At 42.1% G+C, this 19643-nt stretch overlaps 1 protein-coding gene across 1 annotated transcript in view; it reads right to left on the bottom strand.

Moving 5' to 3' along the window:
• ANKRD31 (ankyrin repeat domain 31) overlaps positions 1-19643 on the bottom strand; it is a 112178-nt gene that overhangs the window by 20743 nt on the left and 71792 nt on the right. The window contains exons 17-21 of the mRNA XM_077818011.1: positions 18715-18802; positions 13434-13530; positions 7978-9016; positions 4417-4557; positions 1839-1935 (exon numbers count right to left, since the gene is read on the bottom strand). Of these exons, the coding sequence (XP_077674137.1) occupies positions 1839-1935; positions 4417-4557; positions 7978-9016; positions 13434-13530; positions 18715-18802 (1462 nt within the window). The remainder of the gene's footprint in view (positions 1-1838; positions 1936-4416; positions 4558-7977; positions 9017-13433; positions 13531-18714; positions 18803-19643) is intronic.

The raw sequence follows: 19643 nt of genomic DNA, 5'->3' as shown, positions 1-19643 counted from the left end.
GAGGATTGAGCGAAGATCCTTGATTTAATTGGGTTCTCTTAGTGAGCTAAGTGGGTATATTTATGAGTACAGTGACTATAATTACAGAGATGAGATTAGAGAACTAAACAAATGTATTCAAACAAACTGAATGTATTCTGCTTTGGAGATGCATTTTAAAGTAGAAAATTATTTCCTTGTGGCTTGAAAAAGTCACTGCCATTGGGGTAGGGTGTTTGGAGTTGCAGGTCAGCAAAGTCTCAATCCTGCAGTTTACAAAATTACCAAACCCCTAACCCACACAGAGACCCGCTGAAGTCATTATGGTTTACATTTAAACACAGGAACAAATCCTAAAATCCTCAATTTCATATGAGATCCTGTAACTCGTAGTGCGTGGGGAAATCTCTGTTCCCCCATACAGTCACATTAACAGCAGCTGGGTCAATTGCAGGACTAGACATTAATTTTTACAGTCTTCCTTTGGTAAAATTCCATTGATCGCTATGTAAATTTTGTCAGAAAAAGAGACGAGTATAAGCTACATAAGGACTACATGATTTGGTTCAAGGAAAACAGAAATACACAGTATTACATGTAAAGGGGGAAAATTCTGCTCTCACTTACATCCATGCAATCCACTGAAGTCAACAGTTCACCACATGGCTGAACCAACAGTGAGATAAAAATTTTGAACCTGATCCCCAGCTATGGAAAAGTCAAAGATAATGTGTAAGGCCTTGTCTTCACTAGAAAAAAAGAGTGTGTTCCTAACTCCGCACAAATCCGCACAAATCTGGAGGAGGAGGAGGACTTGCCTTATAATCTTTAGCCCAGTGGTTACTGGCAGTAGAACCCTGTTCAAATCCTTTCTCGTCAGGTAGATGGGGGACAAATTGGTGATCTCCCATATCTTAGGTGAGCATCCTACTGAGCTAATGGTCATAATGGAGGTATTTCTCCTCCTCCTCCAGCTGTTTTGTGTGGAGTGAGATGCCCGCTGAGCATATCTACTAGATCAGGCTCTGCGTGCAATTTATGAGAAGGAGCGCCTATCTTCCCCTAGTTTGTAGATCACTAACAGAGGTAGGCATCTCCCTGCAGCCTGGTCTTAGGCGCTTATCTCTGTGAGGGGGCAGAGCTTAGGATACACCCCTCTGATTGGCATCTCTCCCTGACCACCTTATGCAGCTCCCTGCCTAGCATACTGGCTTTTGTGGAATGAATTGTAAGGCACATATCTCCCCCCACTTAATGTACTGGGAGCCTAGGTGCTTACTCAGGCTTTGTGGATCACAATGCTGTTCCTGTGATTTTCTAGATGCCTAAAAGTTAGGTGTGGCAATGCTTAGTGTCACTATGCTTAAATCCCTTTGTGGATGTTTGAATTAATATACCGTACTTTGTGTTATTGTTTGTTCTTGTATATTGTTAGAGAGAAAAACACTCAGGTTAATAATATTTTTTCTTTTGAGTATTTTTCGGGGTCTCCACTTAAGCAGTTTATTTCTTCTGTTTGAAAAGCATGGTTTGCATACCTGCACAATAAACAATTACAATAATGAGTAAGACTTTTATTTGTCTATATTTTAAATGTTTTTTTAATAAAATTATTTGGCACCCAAGGCATTTAAAATTACTCCTCCAGCACACTGCACTGTGTAAGGGGGGAAGGGAATATTTCTTTTACCATACAGATCAATTTTTGAAAGAATTTTTTCAAGTCTAAGGTATGTAATGAGGGTTATTCCTGAACCAAATCAGTAAGGAGTGAGTGAACTGTGGAAGCCTGAGCGCTTCAGAGACCATTTTCTACTACTTCCAGACAAAGCGGAAATTAGGTTTTAGTCTGTACATACCAGAAGGCTGTTTTTGTTGTACTGGTAATTCTGGTTCATTGGGAATACATGCTTCTTCAAGAAGAATTTTTGACAGCTCTGTTCCAAGGTATGTGACCTGTATATAAACAAATCTATATAAGTTACTGGTTATTTTATTTACGTTGTGTTTTCTGTGATAATAAGAGTAAAAAATACCAGGTTTCTTTCAAAATTAGGTGTATGCAATTGTAGGTCTAATTTGGTAAATGTTGTTACTTACTGCAAGTACATATTTTGAATACACAATTTGTATAGATAATGCATGCAAAAATTAGATGTGTTACATGAAATGCAATTTTTGCATCTGCCCTTGAAGATGTCTAATTTTGAGCATTAGATCCATTGAGATCCTAGTAGCCTGGGACACGAGTCAAAATCTCACATAAAATCATTTTGTGACTGGGAAAAGGTTGTATCTAGTTGGCTTCTGAGGAGTTACTAGTTTCCTCAGGATCCAAGTACTTTTCTTTTGCTCTTCCTTAGCACTACTCCCTGGGCTCTAAAACGGTCACAGGAAAGATGCATTGGTGTGGGAAAGTTAAAGAGTCAATGCTGAGGGAGCAAGCATTGATACAAAATGCACTAAATCTACCACAGAAGCAAGTACAAATGGTAATACAAATGGTAAACAAGGCAACTGCTGAGAGAGAGAGAGATAGAGAGAGAGAGAGAGACATCAACAGGGTGTGTGTATCTGGAGCTCAAGACAGAAGGGCTGCAACAAGCAGGCCCTCACAGAGTGAAGGAGCCAAGAACCTGCCCAAAGCCTGGGAGGGACAGAGTCACAAGTGCCAGCTTCGAATTGTCCTGGGGGGTGCTCAGCCCTAGGCCCCGCTCCTACTCCAACCCTCCTCCAAGCCTCTACCCCTACCCTGCATCTTCCCACCCTCTCTCTGCCCTCTCCCTGCCTCTTTCCGTCCACTCCCCTGAGCATGCTCCGTCCCCACTCCTCCCCCTCCCTCCCAGCACCTCCTGCATGCCTCAGAACAGCTGATTGCGGCAGGTGGGAGGTGCTGGGAGGGAGGGAGAGGAGTTGATCAGCAGAGCCACCACGGGCAGGAGGCACTGGGCACAGGGGAGTTAGGAGCACCCATGAAGTTGGCACCTATGGACAGAGAGGCCGACTGGGGACACCCCAGGACAGGGTCCAGGAGGAGCACTGTGCCAGTGAGGAATTGCCCAAGAAGGATAAACCGGAGCTGGACCCAGTATCACTGCTGCCCAGAGCTGTATGGGGTCGTGAGTACTGGGGCTTGTGACTTTGCATTGGGAATAACGAGGGAAGCTGTTAGCTAGTTAAGTGGAAAGGTTGTCACTCTGTGTGGCTTTGCAGAGAGCGACAGAAGAGGGCACCGGAGGGGTTTGTTGGGGAAAGTTTACTGGCACCAAAGACAACTGTCCAGGAGCACTCAAGACTCACCACTGGATTGGAACTTTCCCCAGGACTCCTGAACTCTGTGTGCAGACACATTGCTCGGTGTCTGCCCTTTCAGACTGTGGTATAGCTGGGCTTGTCAGGCCTTGTGTTGAATGCAACCCTGTTTTACCGCACCCCTTATATTTCCCCCTGTTGTTTTTCTCCTCTCATCCCTCTGCAAGTAAATATTTCTCCTTCCTATATTCATTGTTCTCTTCTGGTGTGTGTGTGTGTTCATTCATGGGGGTTTGGAACAGATGCTCCTGGGGTGGAAGGGTCTTTCCCTGCGGCATTCCTGTGCACGCCTTCTCTTGGTCAGAGCTGCCAGCAGAGCAACTCCATCTTGGCCATGAGAGCGCTAAAGTTACATTTGTTAACACCCATTTAACTAAACTTTATCCTTACCCCTTTTAATAAAGGAGTTAGAGCTCACTATAGACATGTTCTGAGTCACCCTCCAGAAAAAACAGGGAGTAACAGACTGCACATATATAAGGTAAAAACATCTTCTTTGAGCCTCCTTTATCTTAAAGAAATAAAGTAACAAGCTCAATTTAAAAAAAATCTTAGCACCTTTAAGGAGATCAAATAGGCCTGAAATGTGAATGCACTTACAGCAGCCAAAGGCTAAACACTACAAAAATTCTTTAAAGTCACCAGAGACCACAGGTTAGATGATGCTCAAAGCCTCATTTATGCAACGGGATACAACGTCCATGTAGAAGCAGGCCACAGGGCCAATAGCTTGGGTGTGCTGCTCAAGCAAGCAGCATTGGCCTCTCATTCACAGTGTTGCAGCTGTGCAGTGAATCTCCTATCCAAGGGTGTTGAGAAAAATTCCAATGTCTACTTTGTAGAGAGTGGCATCTTGATGAAACAAAATTCAGTTTTTAAAAGGCTGCAGGGGATTAAAAGATGGACAAAGTTGTTCAAGTGTCCATATGAGCTCAGATAAATGCTGCGAAAGTGCTGACAAATCTTGGGGGACTTCTCAGATGTCTGGTGCTTTATGACTTAGAATTTCACACTAGCCACCTGATCACAAAGCTAGTAGCATGTATCTAAAAGTGACATGGGTATCTTTCTACAAAAGAATACAATAGCTTTTAAGAGATTTTTTAGAAATAACAGTGAGCCTACCTTATTCCACACATACTTCCAGCTCACAGAAATGTGATTTCCCAATAGTGCCTTAACCCACTGAACTGGATTCCCATAAGTTCTGTTGTCGCTCGTTCTGATTTTACCATCTCCCAAAAGAGTGACTTTATGGCTGAAGTCCTAAAAATGAAAATTAAGAAAAAAATTACAATTCAATTGACAAATCAAAATTAATATCCTTAAAATTTAAGCAAAATTCTAAACGTTCATATGAACTGAAAAGTTGCAGCTAGCTATTCTGCATCTTTTCTTTATTCTAGGGTTTTTTTTTCCAGAAACTCATGCCACGATCATAAACTGAAATAAATAAATATTTCAGTTGTAAACTGAGATAAATTTCATTGTATGAGCAACTTAAAAAATATAATACAAACACATCCAAATCACTATCTGCACAAATATTAAGCTTGATAATTAAAAAAAAAGAGAGAGAGTTTGATGGTCTTCAGACTATGCACTGTTAATTAGGAGAGATTATAAGGATAGGTGCTTTAATAATATAAGAGTATGATCCTGCAAACATCTATGCAGATAAGTAACTTAGCTTATTTATTTCCAGTGTAGTTAGCATGCAGCGTGGCTTATACTACTTATTGACAGTATGGTATCTACACTGGGCTTAAGTTCAGATAACATATTTAAGCCAGATTTAAACTAAACTGTGCTCTAACAAGGTTAGGCTGACTGGTGTGTATGCAGTCAAACTGTTAGAACAAGAGATGGGCCTGACAACGTAACATTGGTCCACCCTCCATCTATAGAGTCCATGTCTATAGAGTGTCTGAATTGGAACACACTAAATCCAAGCACCTTGAGGAAACCTGACTTCAGATCTCAATTCTAGAGCTTGGGCCCATCTCTGGTTAGAATAGTGTTCAAAACTGCACTTTGTGAACCCAAGGTAAACCCTAAGTAAGTACCACAAACTCATTGCATCCTTTGTTACCATGTGGTTTTCCATAATCACAAAGGAGGAAGCTTTGTTGTGCTTTTCCTCTGCACAAAGCAACAGACCTAACCACTAATTTCTATGGTATCCACTGCATCCCATAGGATGAGTGAGTGCTAGTCTCATCATGGTGCAGAAATACAGCTCTTCTACACCCAAAATAGCTACATTCTCTTCCTCGGGTTGCAAGTATTAAAGGCAAGGGTCAATATTGGAGATCATAACTAGAAGGGTCTTGAGACACTGCAATAGGCAGACTGAGTTCTTCATCCTTTCAGCTGGATCATCACATGTTCTGAAGCAATATTACAAACTCCGTCCATAAAGGAAATGATTGCATATACTGATGGTTGACTTGTGACCCAGTATAGGGGAGGTCTGTGTCCAACTTAAGAGGCCTTCATGTCATGTAGCATGAAGATGCATAAAATGGCTCTTCCATCAAGAGAGGCACTTCCATGGAAGAGAGTCAGTGGGCCACAGGTGCAGACAAGGAAACCTTCCCATGCTTCAGTCCATAGGTGGCAGATGTAAGAGGCCAAGGGAGGCTAAGCTTCACCAAACAGCCATCGACATAATGCGTCTTCACCAGACGTGCTACACTGGCGCCGCTGCATCGATGCAGCAATGCTTATTTAGCATAGTAGTGAAGACAAGCCCATGGTCTTATATTTTTGGCCTAAAGGACTTGAGAGTGTCCTCCTAAGTATCACATTTAGTCATAAAAAAACCTTAAAGCCACCTCTGAACTTTAAAAACCAAAATTATGCAGAAAAAAGGACCAGCCAACCATTCTATTTTGCTACTAGCAATGACAGTAAATGTTAAACAGATAACAGAAATTGCAACCAAAAGCTGTTAAATATACGGTATTCTGAATGCCGCTATTTGCTACATGGTTTGGCAGAAGGCATTTCACCCACTGAAGACTCAGTAAGACTCTTGGTAGAAAAACGTTTTAAAAGCTGATCTGTAAATACTGAATAAAAATTCAATATTACGTGCTGAAGATACTGACTAAAGAGATTAAGGAAACACTTGAACCCATTTCTAAATTAAAATACTGTTATGTTGGGATTTGGGCAATCACACCACCTTGCTGACACTGTTAGGTGTGAAAACTGCCTTCCATTCACGCTAAATGAGGGAGCAATTAACGGAGCAATTTGTTTATTGATAGCTGAATGGAAAACACCACCTAATGAACAGATCACATGCTAGCCTGGGCAATGGCAGGGCCACACAGTCCAAGGGTGGTCTGATAACAAATATGGGGGTGGCAGACTGACTTCGGTCTTGTCTACACTGGGAAGTTGTCGACAAAACTTTTGTCTTTCATGGGTACTTAAAAACGCCACCCTGAGAAAGACAAAAGTTTTGCCGACACAAGTGGCAGTGTCGGTTAGCTGTCCTGCCAACAAAGCTAACGCCGCTTGCGGGGCTGGAAGTGTCAACGCAGCTTTGTCGCTAAAAGCTGCGTGGTGTAGACAAGCCCTTCATTGCAGCTGTGTGTACAAAAGCAGCAGCAAAAACACTACAAAAGTACACATGGAAGAGAGCAAGGAAGTCCCACTTGTAGTGTGGCCATGAGAAAAAGCTAAAAAAACGTGCTTTAGGGTAGAGTGCTGGCTGGAAAGAGGCCTGAAACTGAACCATAAACAAAACAAAAATAAGGCACAATTGTCTTCTGTTGTTTGATTCCTATTGTGCCCAGGGCAATCTGACTTTATGTACATTATTTTTAAATAAATAGGGCTGCATTAAAGATATACCTGACTACCATCAATTTCTTCTCTTAACAGAAACTACCACCAAAGCTTGAATATTGTATAATTACTCTGATAAAAAGAGGTTTTAAACTGTACAGGTTTGAGGAGTCCAGACTATCCCTCCTGTTCCATTTCAAACACCTGCAGATGATGACCATATACACCACAGATCAGCACTGAAAACAAGCAACTGTTTCTTAAGGGTTCAGAGTAGTAGCCATGTTAGTCTGTACCTGTAAAAAGAAAAGGAGTACTTGTGGCACCTTAGAGACTAACAAATTTATTTGAGCATAAGCTTTCGTGAGTTACATGCATCCGATGAAGTGAGCTGTAGCTCAATGAAAGCTTATGCTCAAATAAATTGGTTAGTCTCTAAGGTGCCCCAAGTACTCCTTTTCTTTTTGTCTCTTAAGGGAGTCCCAATTTTTCTAATTCTGCATGTTTTAAATAGTCTTTTGTCTGACAGGTTACAAGGATGTAAAAAAAACCCTTGTAACTTTAAAATATACAGTTGTGGGGGGAAAAAACAGGACTCTACTCAGCTCTCTTCCAACAAGCTCAGGTCTCCAAGCAAAGGTCAGTGAGGAATAACTTCACCAGTAGAGTGGGTAGGGGTGGGCCACTAGAGTTGGCTGTTCAGACAGGAGTTTATTTTGATATTTACAGATTAACTTAATACTCAAACCGCTTTGGTACAGTATAATGTTCAATATTTAATCAAAAATGATTAAAGGTCTAGAAAACACGACTTATGGGGGAAGAATGAAAAAAATGAGTGTGTTTAGTCTAGAGAAGAGAAGACTGAGGTGGTAAACCAATTACCTGCAGTTTGAATTCTAGAACATTTTCTCCTGGCTTAATTTTTCCTAATTCAAGCAGATCTTTCAGTTGATTTTTTTTCCTTCTATTTCCTCTACGGTTCAATTGCTGTTGTTCACTATCCTGATTATCAGAGTACTGTGAAGAAGAATTTTGACTGATGTGTACTGGATAAGGTACATATGAGACCAGACCTGTAACATTACATGAGGTCCGATTATTTTCGAAGATATTTTGTTGAAGAGTAATAGGAGAGATTTCTGCAGATTCTGACACCACTATTGGTTGCGTCTGGGAAGCTTTATTCCTATGTCCACATCTTTGCAGAGTCTTACCAGCAAGAACCTGTTGACATTCAGCGATTGGCTGATGGATATTATTATTGATAACAAAGCTTTCGGCTTCTGAAATATTTAACATGCTGGTTACTGGCCTGGGATTTGGAGACTTGCTTCCTTGTTTTGCAATCGCTATATAATTATTTTTTTCTTGCTGTGAGCACTTTGTTGGAGTAATGCAAATAACAGGTTCTGACGGCGAAGTTCCCATTTCTATAGTATCTGTGGATTTTGATGTCTTATCACAGGTATATTCTCTGACCTTGTTTTCATATGTCAAAGCATGGGAAGAAACTTCTTTGCTTGTACTTGCCTCTTCATTTGCTCCTGTCTCATCTAAGCAGCTGTTTGGATGTTGGCTGTACTCTTGATCTGAAAATTTACCTTCTACAGGAAGAAGTGTTTCCACTAGGTTTCCATTAGTCAATTTGGCACCAGGATCTATACTTACTGTAACTACATCACGATGCACTATTTCATCAACAGTCAGATCATCTCTGTTGTCCTTTTCATGAGAAATAATTGAGTTTGGGATTTGTTTCTTTGAACATCTAGAATACACTTGCTTTGCTTTCCTATAGTTTTTTATTTTCTGGCCTAGTTCTTTCTGTTTTTGTGCCACAACCAAAAGACTCTTTTGCCTAGAAGCAAGTTTAACTAGTTGTTCCCTCAATGCTCCTTGTTTAAAAGACTCCACTGAAGCCCTATAGGAAATAAAACAAACAAACAGAAGATTAATTCAGAACACAAAATACAAACTCTCTCCCTCTCTCTCTCTCTCTCTCTGTGCACACGCATGTGCGTGTGTGTGTATAAAACTTCTAAAGAAACAGAAATATTTTTTAAAAACTCTGCCAAGGCCCAAAAATTGAACAACCTTTTTATTGTTTGTATAGTTTATGGTTCAAATCCCAATTCTTATGCAAAATAAGCGGTGTGCAGAGAAACCTTGTAGAGGCCAGAATCTTCCTCCTCAGCCTGGAGGCAGGATGTGAAGCATTGTAACTACTGTAATATTCTTGACCTACTATGCATCCCTAAGAGTGGAATTGAGAAATTGGATCCACACAGTCACTGGCCAATTCCCTACCCTCATATCACCAGAGGCCACTGCACAGGGGAAATATAAATCTTCTGGGTATTCCTCTGGACCCTTCCTCTCACAACTCTGGTTTATTGCAATCAGGCCTTCTGCAGCCCTCACTTGGGCCCTGATTCTGCAATAAGCTCTGCACAGGCAAACTCATGGGCCTGGGTGGAGCCATACTGAAGTTCATGGAGCTCCACACAGATGCAAGAGTCTACCAGTCTGCCAGAATTTGACATTGTGTAGTCCTTCAAATAAATGTTATTTTGTAAAACAAATGCTTTCATATTCTTTATCCAAACCTTTCCTCCCAAAAATTGACATTAGCAGCCCAGAATTCATGACTTGCTATGCCATGATAATTGTGTGTGTGCACGTGTGTGCGTGTACACTCACATAATGAATGAAAATTTCAATTTCAAGCTTCTACTGCTTCTTCAAGCTTCTTTCAAGCTTACTTAAGTAGAAGTAAGCAAAGCAATTATTTTTAAAATTGTGACAAATATCTTGATAATATCCGTTATATTCAACTGATTTCCATGAGTGTCATACCCAGCTCGTGGGTGGCCAGACCTATTAGTTGGATCCAAAATCCACAGTCATGAACCAGGAGTCAAGGGCCAGCCTGACTGGGATACTGGGAGGTCAGAAGCAGGTGGAAAAAATGGAGGTTAGAACCATGAGTTGGGAACCTGAGCCAGGCCAGGTCAGGATACTGGAGGTCAGAGGCAGGAGACAAACTGGAGGTCAGGAACCACAAGTCAAGCCAGGTCGAATGCCAGGAGATCAAGCTGGGGAAGCAAGAAGCATGAAGCACACTGTCCAAACCAGGGTGGAGCCCAATTGTTTGGACATATTCCTGTTCCTGCTGCTGACTTAAGTAGGGCCAGCAGACCAATCAGCTACTCTGGGACTCCACCAATCGGACCTCGGGATAGAGCCTCACATTGGGTTTGGGCCCAGGAACTTATAGTCTAGTTTCCAAGAGGGTCTGTCCATGCAGAGGTATCTTGTTGAAAGCTGTAGTTGCATCTATGAAATTGTCCACTGCTCCATAATCAATGAAGGCCCGTTGGAGGAGAGTCCACCAAGGATCCCCTAGGACGCACAGCTTGATAGGTACCTGCAAATGAGAAGCCCCTGGATGGGCACCAGGGTGCCTTTCAGTGAGAAATAAGTAATAGGGAAGTTCTTTTCTCTGAAGGCCCATGCCAGTCTCCTCCCCCACAATTCCAGGGCTGGCTTGTGCCCCCAAGCTTCTTAGTGTTTGCAGTGGGCAGGCCGAGATGATGTGGCCAGGCTCACCACAGCAGAATCACAGGTGGCACTGATTGTGCCATTTCTTTTCTTCACATGTGAGTTGCTGATGAGATCTGCTTGCACGGGTTCAGCAGGTGATACAGAAGCTGATGTCACTGTCCCTGGGCGTTGGGGCTGCAGCTAACTTCTTTTCTTCTCCCTTCATTCCTATAGTCAATTATCTATGTGGATGATAAGGTCCACCAAGGCATCTGGGCCCTTAGGCATCTCTATCTGGGCCAGTTCATCTTTGATTTCTTCCCACAAGCCCCACTGGAACTGATACTGCTGCTTTGTTCCACTCTGTATCTGCTGTGAGGCGGCGGAAGTGCACTGAATAGGAGGCCACTATGCCTTGCCCCTGCCTGAGTCCCCTCAGAGAGGCCTCAGGCATTTGAGCTCAGTGCAGATCATCAAAGATGGTTGACTTAAATTGGAGAAAGGTGTCTCAGTTTGACAGCACTGGGTATGGCCTTCCAGCCAAAGGGGAGGTCCAGTCTAACACAGCCTCCTGTCAGCAGGCTGATTACCAAGGTTACCTTGGCCTGGTCAGAAGCACAGATTTGGGAATGCATCAGAAACCAAAGGTGTGGTTCCTGTCAAACCATTTGGGCAAAGGTCTTGCAGGCCCCTATTTGGGGAAAGACACTGTAGGCTATGTTCATAGCGTGGTGTTCTCAGTGCTCAGCTGCCTCTTTTCCTCTACAAAATGGCATCCTTTGCACAGCATGACCTCACATGCACTATACGTACATACTCATGCATTTTGCAGTACATACCATGCATGTGAGGTCATGCTTTGTGCAGGACACCATTTTGCTCTAAAAAATGGCATCCTCCATGCTAGAGTCCTGGGATGAAACAATTCATTCAAGTGGGCTCATGCCAACAACAAGGAATCCCTAGGCTGGGGCGTGTGTGATTTTTTTCTTCTGAAATAATGATACCATGAAAAGCTCTAGATTATAAACAGGTCTTATATTAGTATAGCTTATTCTATTTCCTGAATCAGAATAAGCTATATCAGTGTAAGCCCTTTTATACCAATATTACTGTGTCCATATGAGAGTTTGTTTTGATTTTTTTCTTCCCTGTTTTAATTATACTTTAAAGCAACAAAACTTTTCAGTATAGACAAGGCTTAAGAGAAAGCACCATGAAAAGAAGATTCTAATGACTTGAAAGTAAGCACAGTAATGAGCCCCATTTTAACTACTTTTCACATAATCAAAAGCTGGCATGCAGTTCATTACACTTGAAAGATAACAGCTATATTGGTTACAGCACATTTGCAACACCTCAAAAATATTTATCAGTTCAGTGCTATAGAACACAGCTTCACTAATAACATTCAAAGATTGTCTGATAGGCTTGTGCAAATGTTAAATCAGTTATGCTGTAATTACTTGTCTCTTTAACTACTGAGGATTTGTCTATATGAACACTTACTTTGCAGGAAGGTAGGGTGTAAATCTAAAAATGTGTGCACTTTGATCTGTGAAATGGGAGTAGATTAAAGCACACTATGGAACTTTTAACGCACGGCAGCAGGGTTCACACGGACAATTAATGCACAGCAGGCTAACGTGAGATAGATTTACACTCCAACTGACCGCAAATTAAGAGTTCACATAAACAAGTCCTAGTTTATTCACAAGGATGATCTTGGAATGTTAACTCCTTTTCACTTAGAATCAGAATATCAGAGTTGGAAGGGACCTCAGGAGGTCATCTAGTCCAACCCCCTGCTCAAAGCAGGACCAGTCCCCAATTTTTGCCCCAGATCCCTAATGGCCCCCTCAAGGATTGAACTCACAACTGTGGGTTTAGCAGGCCAATGCTCAAACCACTGAGCTATCCTTCCCCCCAAGCCTCGCTTTTTTTAATGACCTATCTTATGTGTCTATATATATATTATCTCTTATGGGAGGTGCATGAAATGCTGGCTCAGGGAGGCTAGCCCACAGCTCCTCCCCTTCCACGCCCCCTGACGGAACCCAGCCCCTCCCCCTGCACGGTTGCCACCCTCCCCCAGGTTAGCACCCCCAGCCCTGGAGCGCTGGGAGGGCAGGTGGTGTGGCCACATCCCCCAGCCCCGGAGCACTAGGCGGACGGGTGGCGTGGCCTTGGAGCACTGGGCGGGCTGGGCAGTGCAGCCCCAGCCCTAGCCAGGGCCACGGCACAGGGACAGGGGAAATGGCAGGAGGGGTTCTGGAGGAGGAGTGTGGGTGGGGCCATGCCTGGCTGTTTGGGGAGGCACAGCCTCCCCCAGCTTATGATGCCCGCTGCCCGAATGATCTATGGAATGAAGAGGGGTTAAGGGCTTGGATTGGACTCAGGAGATGTGGGTACAATCCCAGACACTGCCACAGATTTCCCCTGTGACCATAGGAAAGTAATCTAATATCTCTGTGCCTCAGTTTCTAATCTTCTGTCATATCCCTTTCTCTCAACCCTTATCTTCCTTTTTATTTAGACTGCTCTTTGGGGCAGGAAACATCTCTTATTATGTGTTTACACAAATATTTTACATGTTTGAGTCAGCCAAATCCTGAAATTCTCACTCAGGCACAAACTTTCACTGACGCCAATAGGAGTTATAGTTGATAAAAGACTGAGTTAGGACCACACAGTTTTGCCTTCACGTTACTGCTTGCTGGCCTTCTAACAAGATCCATCTGTGTTGCTTTTAAAAAATAAACCTTTAATAAAACCACAGTTTACATTCCACTTACCTGTATTTTTTAGCTAGGACATCCCTTTCTGCTTTCTGTTTGGCAAGCACTTCATTCAAAGTGTCTTGTATCTGTGATAGGCCATGAATATACAGTCCTGTTCAGCATTTAAACATAGTCAAAATTATTATTAAAATGAGAGGCAGAAATTATGATCATTACAATGGTTGAGGCAGCAAAAACAAGGCTGGAGAATGAAAATATTGTTATGGCAACAGATGATACTATCATCTACGTTATGAGTCATTGCTTTATAAGCACTCAAGATTAAATTCTCCACAGGAAGTTACATTTAACTACTTAAATTTGAATAGCTCAAATTTTAGGAAGTATGGAATTGCAGTAGCCACACCCACACAGTAATAAGGGAATTGTGTAGGTTAAAGCGCACTCTTTTGGCTGATGGGCAATTAAATCTTTTTGAGGTCCTTTGAAATCAATGGAATTATGCTGACATACACTAGCTGAGGACCAGGCCCATTAAGACTATAGAAGCAAGAATTTGATAAATTGAATATTTTATATATTAGAGAATAGCCTGGATTTTATTTCTTCAAGCCAAATATGACATCTGAATCAATGTATAATAGTTTCACATACTGTATTAAAACATACATCACAGAAATTAGAAATTGATTAAGTTTGCTAGCTATATCCCTCTGTGAATCACAAGGAGGAACAATTTTTAAATGGTCCTATTAGATGCCCCCTTTTCTTTGGCCTATAATACAACAGAAAATTGAAAGGTCTCAACTGGCACAGATTTAACAACATCACAAGTGCAGTGTATGACCCAGGGACCTCTAGGTGCCAACTGGCAGAGTGTACAGGCATACCCCATAACCTCAGCCATACAGAACGCAATGCCATCCAAAACTGGTTAGTCTCTAAGGTGCCACAAGTACTCCTTTTCTTTTTAGAAACAACTCTGACATTATAATCAAAGGAACTGGCAAAGGAGGTGCTATAGTCATAATGAACAGGTTGGATTATGAACAGGAGGCTGCCAAGCAACTCTCCAACACCACATTCTATAGGCGACTATCCTCTTATCCCACTGAGGGGTACCAAAAGAAACTACACCATTTGCTCAAGAAACTCCCTGAAAAAGCACAAGAACAAATCTGCACAGACACACCCGAAGAGCCCCGAGCAGGGGTATTCTATCTGCTACCCAGGATCCATAAACCTGGAAACCCTGGACGCCCCATCATCTCAGGCATTGGCACTCTTACAACAGGATTATCTGGTTATCTGGACTCTCTCCTCAGACCCTATGCTACCAGCACTCTTAGCCATCTTCGAGATACCACTGACTTCCTGAGGAAACTACAATTCCTGAAAACACCATCCTGGCCACCATGGATATAGAAGCTCTTTACACCAATATTCTACAATAGGACAGACTATAAGCTGTCAGGAACAGTATCCCTGATGAGGCCATGGCATACCTGGTGGCTGAGCTTTGTGACTTTGTCCTCACCCATAACTATTTCACATTTGGGGACAATGTATACCTTCAAGTCAACGGCACTGCTATAGGTACCTGCATGGTCCCACAGTATGCCAACATTTTTATGGCTGACTTACAAAAACGCTTCCTCAGCTCTCGTCCCCTAGCGCCCCTCCTCTACTTGCGCTACACTGATGACATCTTCATCATATGGACCCACAGGAAAGAGGCTCTTGAAGAATTCCACCAAGATTTCAACCGTTTCCACCCCACCATCATAGAATCATAGAGTATCAGGGTTGGAAGGGACCTCAGGAGATCATCTAGTCCAACCCCCTGCTCAAAAGCAGGACCAATCTCCAATTAAATCATCCCAGCCAGGGCTTTGTCAAGCCTGACCTTAAAAACTTCTAAGGAAGGAGATTCTACCACCTCCCTAGGTAACGCATTCCAGTGTTTCACCACCCTCCTAGTGAAAAAGTTTTTCCTAATATCCAACCTAAACCTCCCCCACTGCAACTTGAGACCAACCTCAGCCTGGACCAGTCCACAAAAGAGTTCCACTTCCTGGACACTACAGTGCAAGTAAGTGATGGTCACATAAACACCACCCTATACCAGAAACCTACTGACTGCTATACTTACCTACATGCCTCCAGCTTCCATCCAGGACATATCACACGATCCATTGTCTACAGCCAAGCCCTAAGATACAATCAAATTTGCTCCAATCCCTCAGACAGAGACAAACACCTACAAGATCTTTATCAAGCATTCTTAAAACTACAATACCCACCTGGGGAAGTGAGGAAACAGAATGACAGAGCGAGATGGCTACCCAGAAGTCACCTACTTCAAGACAGGCCCAACAAGGAAAATAACAGAACACCACTGGCCATCACGTACAGCCCCCAGCTAAAACCTCTCCAGCACATCAACAATGATCTACAACCTATCCTGGAAAATGATCCCTCACTCTCACAGACCTTGGGAGGCAGGCCAGTCCTCGTTTACAGACAGCCCCCCAACCTGAAGCAAAGACTTACCAGCAACTACACACCACACCACAGAAACACTAACCCAGGAACCAACCCCTGCAACAAACCCCGTTGCCTACTTTGCCCCATATCTACTCTAGTGACACCATCAGAGGACCCAACCACATGAGCCACACCATCAGGGGCTCATTCATCTGCACGTCTGCTAATGTGACATGTGCCATCATGTGCCAGCAATGCCCCTCTGCCATGTACATTGGCCACACCGGACAGTCTCCACATAAAAGAATAAATGGACACAAATCAGACATCAGGAATGGTAACATACAAAAGCCAGTAGGAGAACACTTCAATCTCCTTGGACTTTCTATAACAGATTTAAAAGTAGCCATACTTCAACAAAAAAACTTCAAAAACAGACTTCAAAGAGAAACTGCAGAGCTACAATTCATTTGCAAATTTAACACCATTAATTTGGGCTTGAATAGGGACTGGGAGTGGCTGGCTCACTACAAAAGCAATTTTCCCTCTCTTGGTATTGACACCTCCTCATCAATTATCGGGAATGAACCACCTCCACCCTGACTGAATTGGCCTTGTCAACACTGGTTCTCCACTTGTAAGGCAATTCCCTTCTTGTTATGTGTCAGTATACTTATGCCTGCATCTGTAATTTTCACTTCATGCATCTGAAGAAGTGGGTTTTTTACCCTCAAAAGCTTATGCCCAAATAAATCTGTTAGTGTTTAAGGTGCCACCGGACTGCTCGTTGTTCTTGAGGTATGTAAGACAGGTCACCAGAAAGTGATAAACAGGTTCTGTTCAGACAAGGAATAAGAGACATTTATCTCCCTGGCTGACCATTGTGTAGCTTACAACAGAAGTCTATTTGCATACAGAATCACCAGCTAATCAACACTACGAAGTCGAAAAGTGATCACAAAATCTACAGAAAGGAACACAGAGCAGGAGGGTGTCTGGTTTATGACTAAGATGAAAGAATTAGTCTGATGTATCAGGAGAATGCAAGGAGATGCCGAAGGTCTTCAATCTAGGAAGTAAGATGACCATATGTTTGCTTCACGAAAAATATTACAGCCAAGCTTGGCTGAAAACACTGGAGAGACTTTGGGGTGAGCTAAACTTAATTAGACAAAGTAGTATCTTGTTAATTAAGTTTAGGCTCTGGTACGTGTGTTATGATTTTATTTTATATGTAATCCTTTGTTTCCAATATTTCTGCTTCCTATCATTTGAATTTCTGCTCTTTGTTAAATAAGCGTATACTTACTTTCACTATAGACAAATCTAAGGACAGTGTGTTAAGTGGAGCTATGTACTATGGTGTAAAACTGGTAAGGTGCAGTGTACTTTTCCTTTGGGAACAGCAGGTCTGGTAATTCTGTGAGTGTCCAATGATCAGCAGCTGGACACTCCAGGGGGACATCCATAGGACTAGGCGGTTAGAATATGCCTTTCGCTAACCAGTAAAGAAAGAGTGTGTTCTGAGGAGGCCTGGTCGGGAGTGCTTTTATTGCCCATAGCCATGGAGTTGACCCATGGCAGGCACAACACATGGAAATGTAACCATTTTGATCAGTAATTCTCAGCTTTGATTTATTTATTCAGCTGTAAACTCCATGGGTGTGACTGATATTCCACACTGCTGAGCAACTGACTGATGATATGATTGAAAAGCTTTTATATACAATCACCTGAGTCTTTTTTTCATTCCTTTTCCCTATGAACAAGAAGAACGTTTTCCCTAGTTCACATTTCTTTTAATGAGGCTCTGTTGATCTTTGCAGGACCTCAAATTTAGTTAGTTTACAAGACATGTGGCTATATTCATCTTGGGTTTACACTGGTGTCCGCTAGTGCAAACCTAATCACTGAGCCCCAGCTATGAAAATTACACTAGGAGTGGTTTCAATGATGGAAAACAGCTATAACTTCCTTTTTGGGGGAATAGAGTGATCACAGAGGGTCAGATCTGCCCGAAAAATAGACAGCACCAGCTGGGAAGGCCACATGTCAAATGAGGCCAGGATATCCACTTTTTAAGTACATTCCCTCAGGAGCATCTGCCAGCTTGGTTCCTATGAATCTACAGCAACAAACTAAAGCTGATCTGCACCAGTAGAAATCCTGAGGTGGTAGGAGGTCTGCACCATCAGGTATCCTCTTTTGAAATTAATCAGTCCTGGGCACAAGAGGGCAAAGGTAATTTCCAAGGCACTTCCAAGTGCCATCACTTATGAATCTGCCCCATCATTTCCCCTAACACATTTTTTATTTTTTGCCATAAAATGTTTTGGGTCCCTACAACTATAATTGCACTGGAATGAAATGCTGCATTCATTTGTGCATATACATGCGTAGTTCTTCTTGCCTATGGAGAGGCTCCAAAACAACCATGTCCAGTCATGAATAAGAGATCCTTGTCAATAATATTGGACTTGAGTTACTGAGCACTGTGTGACTATTGCTTGCTGTTGTTCTTGTTGCTGTTCAGATATTCATGTTTTTTATGGCTAGCCTGATTTGTTCAAACTGAAAAGGTAATATTTCCATACCTCCAAATAGCTTGTTTCACTTTTTTATCATCTGGTATATTGCAGATATGACTGAAAGTACCCTGAAAGGTATGTATACCAAAAGTTGAGACCCCCCTACTTTAAAAGTCTTGAATTAAGTACTATCCTAGAACCGTACTCTCAAATTGTATTTTCCAGAAGGATGTATGAAAGTATATTACTTTGCAATATACTAGAGTAATGATTGCATACATTAGAGCAATAATGAAAATTTAACTTGAATTCACATCTACCTTCATCTTTTGGGTTTCTTACTTCAAACAGCGACAGTTTTTCCTGCTTCTTTTCTATATCTTGTAATGTGGCAATGATGGACTCATGCTATCAAATACAAACATTGTTAACTTTATTGTTACAGAGGTATAGACAAGGTTTTGTATACTGAACCTAAGCAAACTGAACCTAAATTTTATGGCAATATTCCTGACTTCCACAGTATACTGGCATGGTTGATTCATTTAAATAAAGAAAACATAGGTTTATAATTAAATATGAAAATGAATCAGTATGAAACTAGTACAGCAGCCCATGTGGTTTATTTTGATATTAAATTCACTCTATCTGATCTTTCTCCACATTTTACACTTTTGTTATGCCAAAGATTTTTGTATTGAGAAGCCTAACTGCAACGCAGAAGGGCAAAGCTGAAGATTTTGACAGCCGGGAAAGGGACAGCTGGGGTTTCTGGCACTTGTAGAAAAGTGGGAGGCAGTTGAGATAAGCACATTAGCTGAGCGCGTCTGTTAAAATGATCAGCAGTGGAATAATTAACGTTGATATTTAGAACCATTTTCCAGGCTTTTTTGCAGATTTGGGAACAGAACACTGCATCGGTTTACATTTGGTTAATGTTTTCAAGGTTTCCTGTGCAACCATATGGGATAGAACTTTTTTTTAATGAACGTTTTGTTTCTGCAGCACAATATGGGTGTTTTCAGCAATGGAATGCATGGGGCTCTAGGTATAGATAGTTTAAAAAAGGCATTTCCATCACCTCTAGTGCTGTGATTTAAGGTGCCACAGACTCATATGTATCAATGAGAGTTTTACTTTCGCAGGGCCTATGTTCAAATATTCCAGCTTTGTTTTAAACCAAAATAACCTTTCATCTCTCTCCAATTAAGTTGATTGCCAAGTCATTGCTTCTCAAAAGGGCCACTTT

The sequence above is a fragment of the Eretmochelys imbricata genome, chromosome 5, assembly GCF_965152235.1.
Source record: "Eretmochelys imbricata isolate rEreImb1 chromosome 5, rEreImb1.hap1, whole genome shotgun sequence".
Lineage (NCBI taxonomy): Eukaryota > Metazoa > Chordata > Testudines > Cheloniidae > Eretmochelys > Eretmochelys imbricata.
Note: the sequence above shows the minus strand (reverse complement) of the source record. Positions and strands in the feature narration are given on the sequence as shown.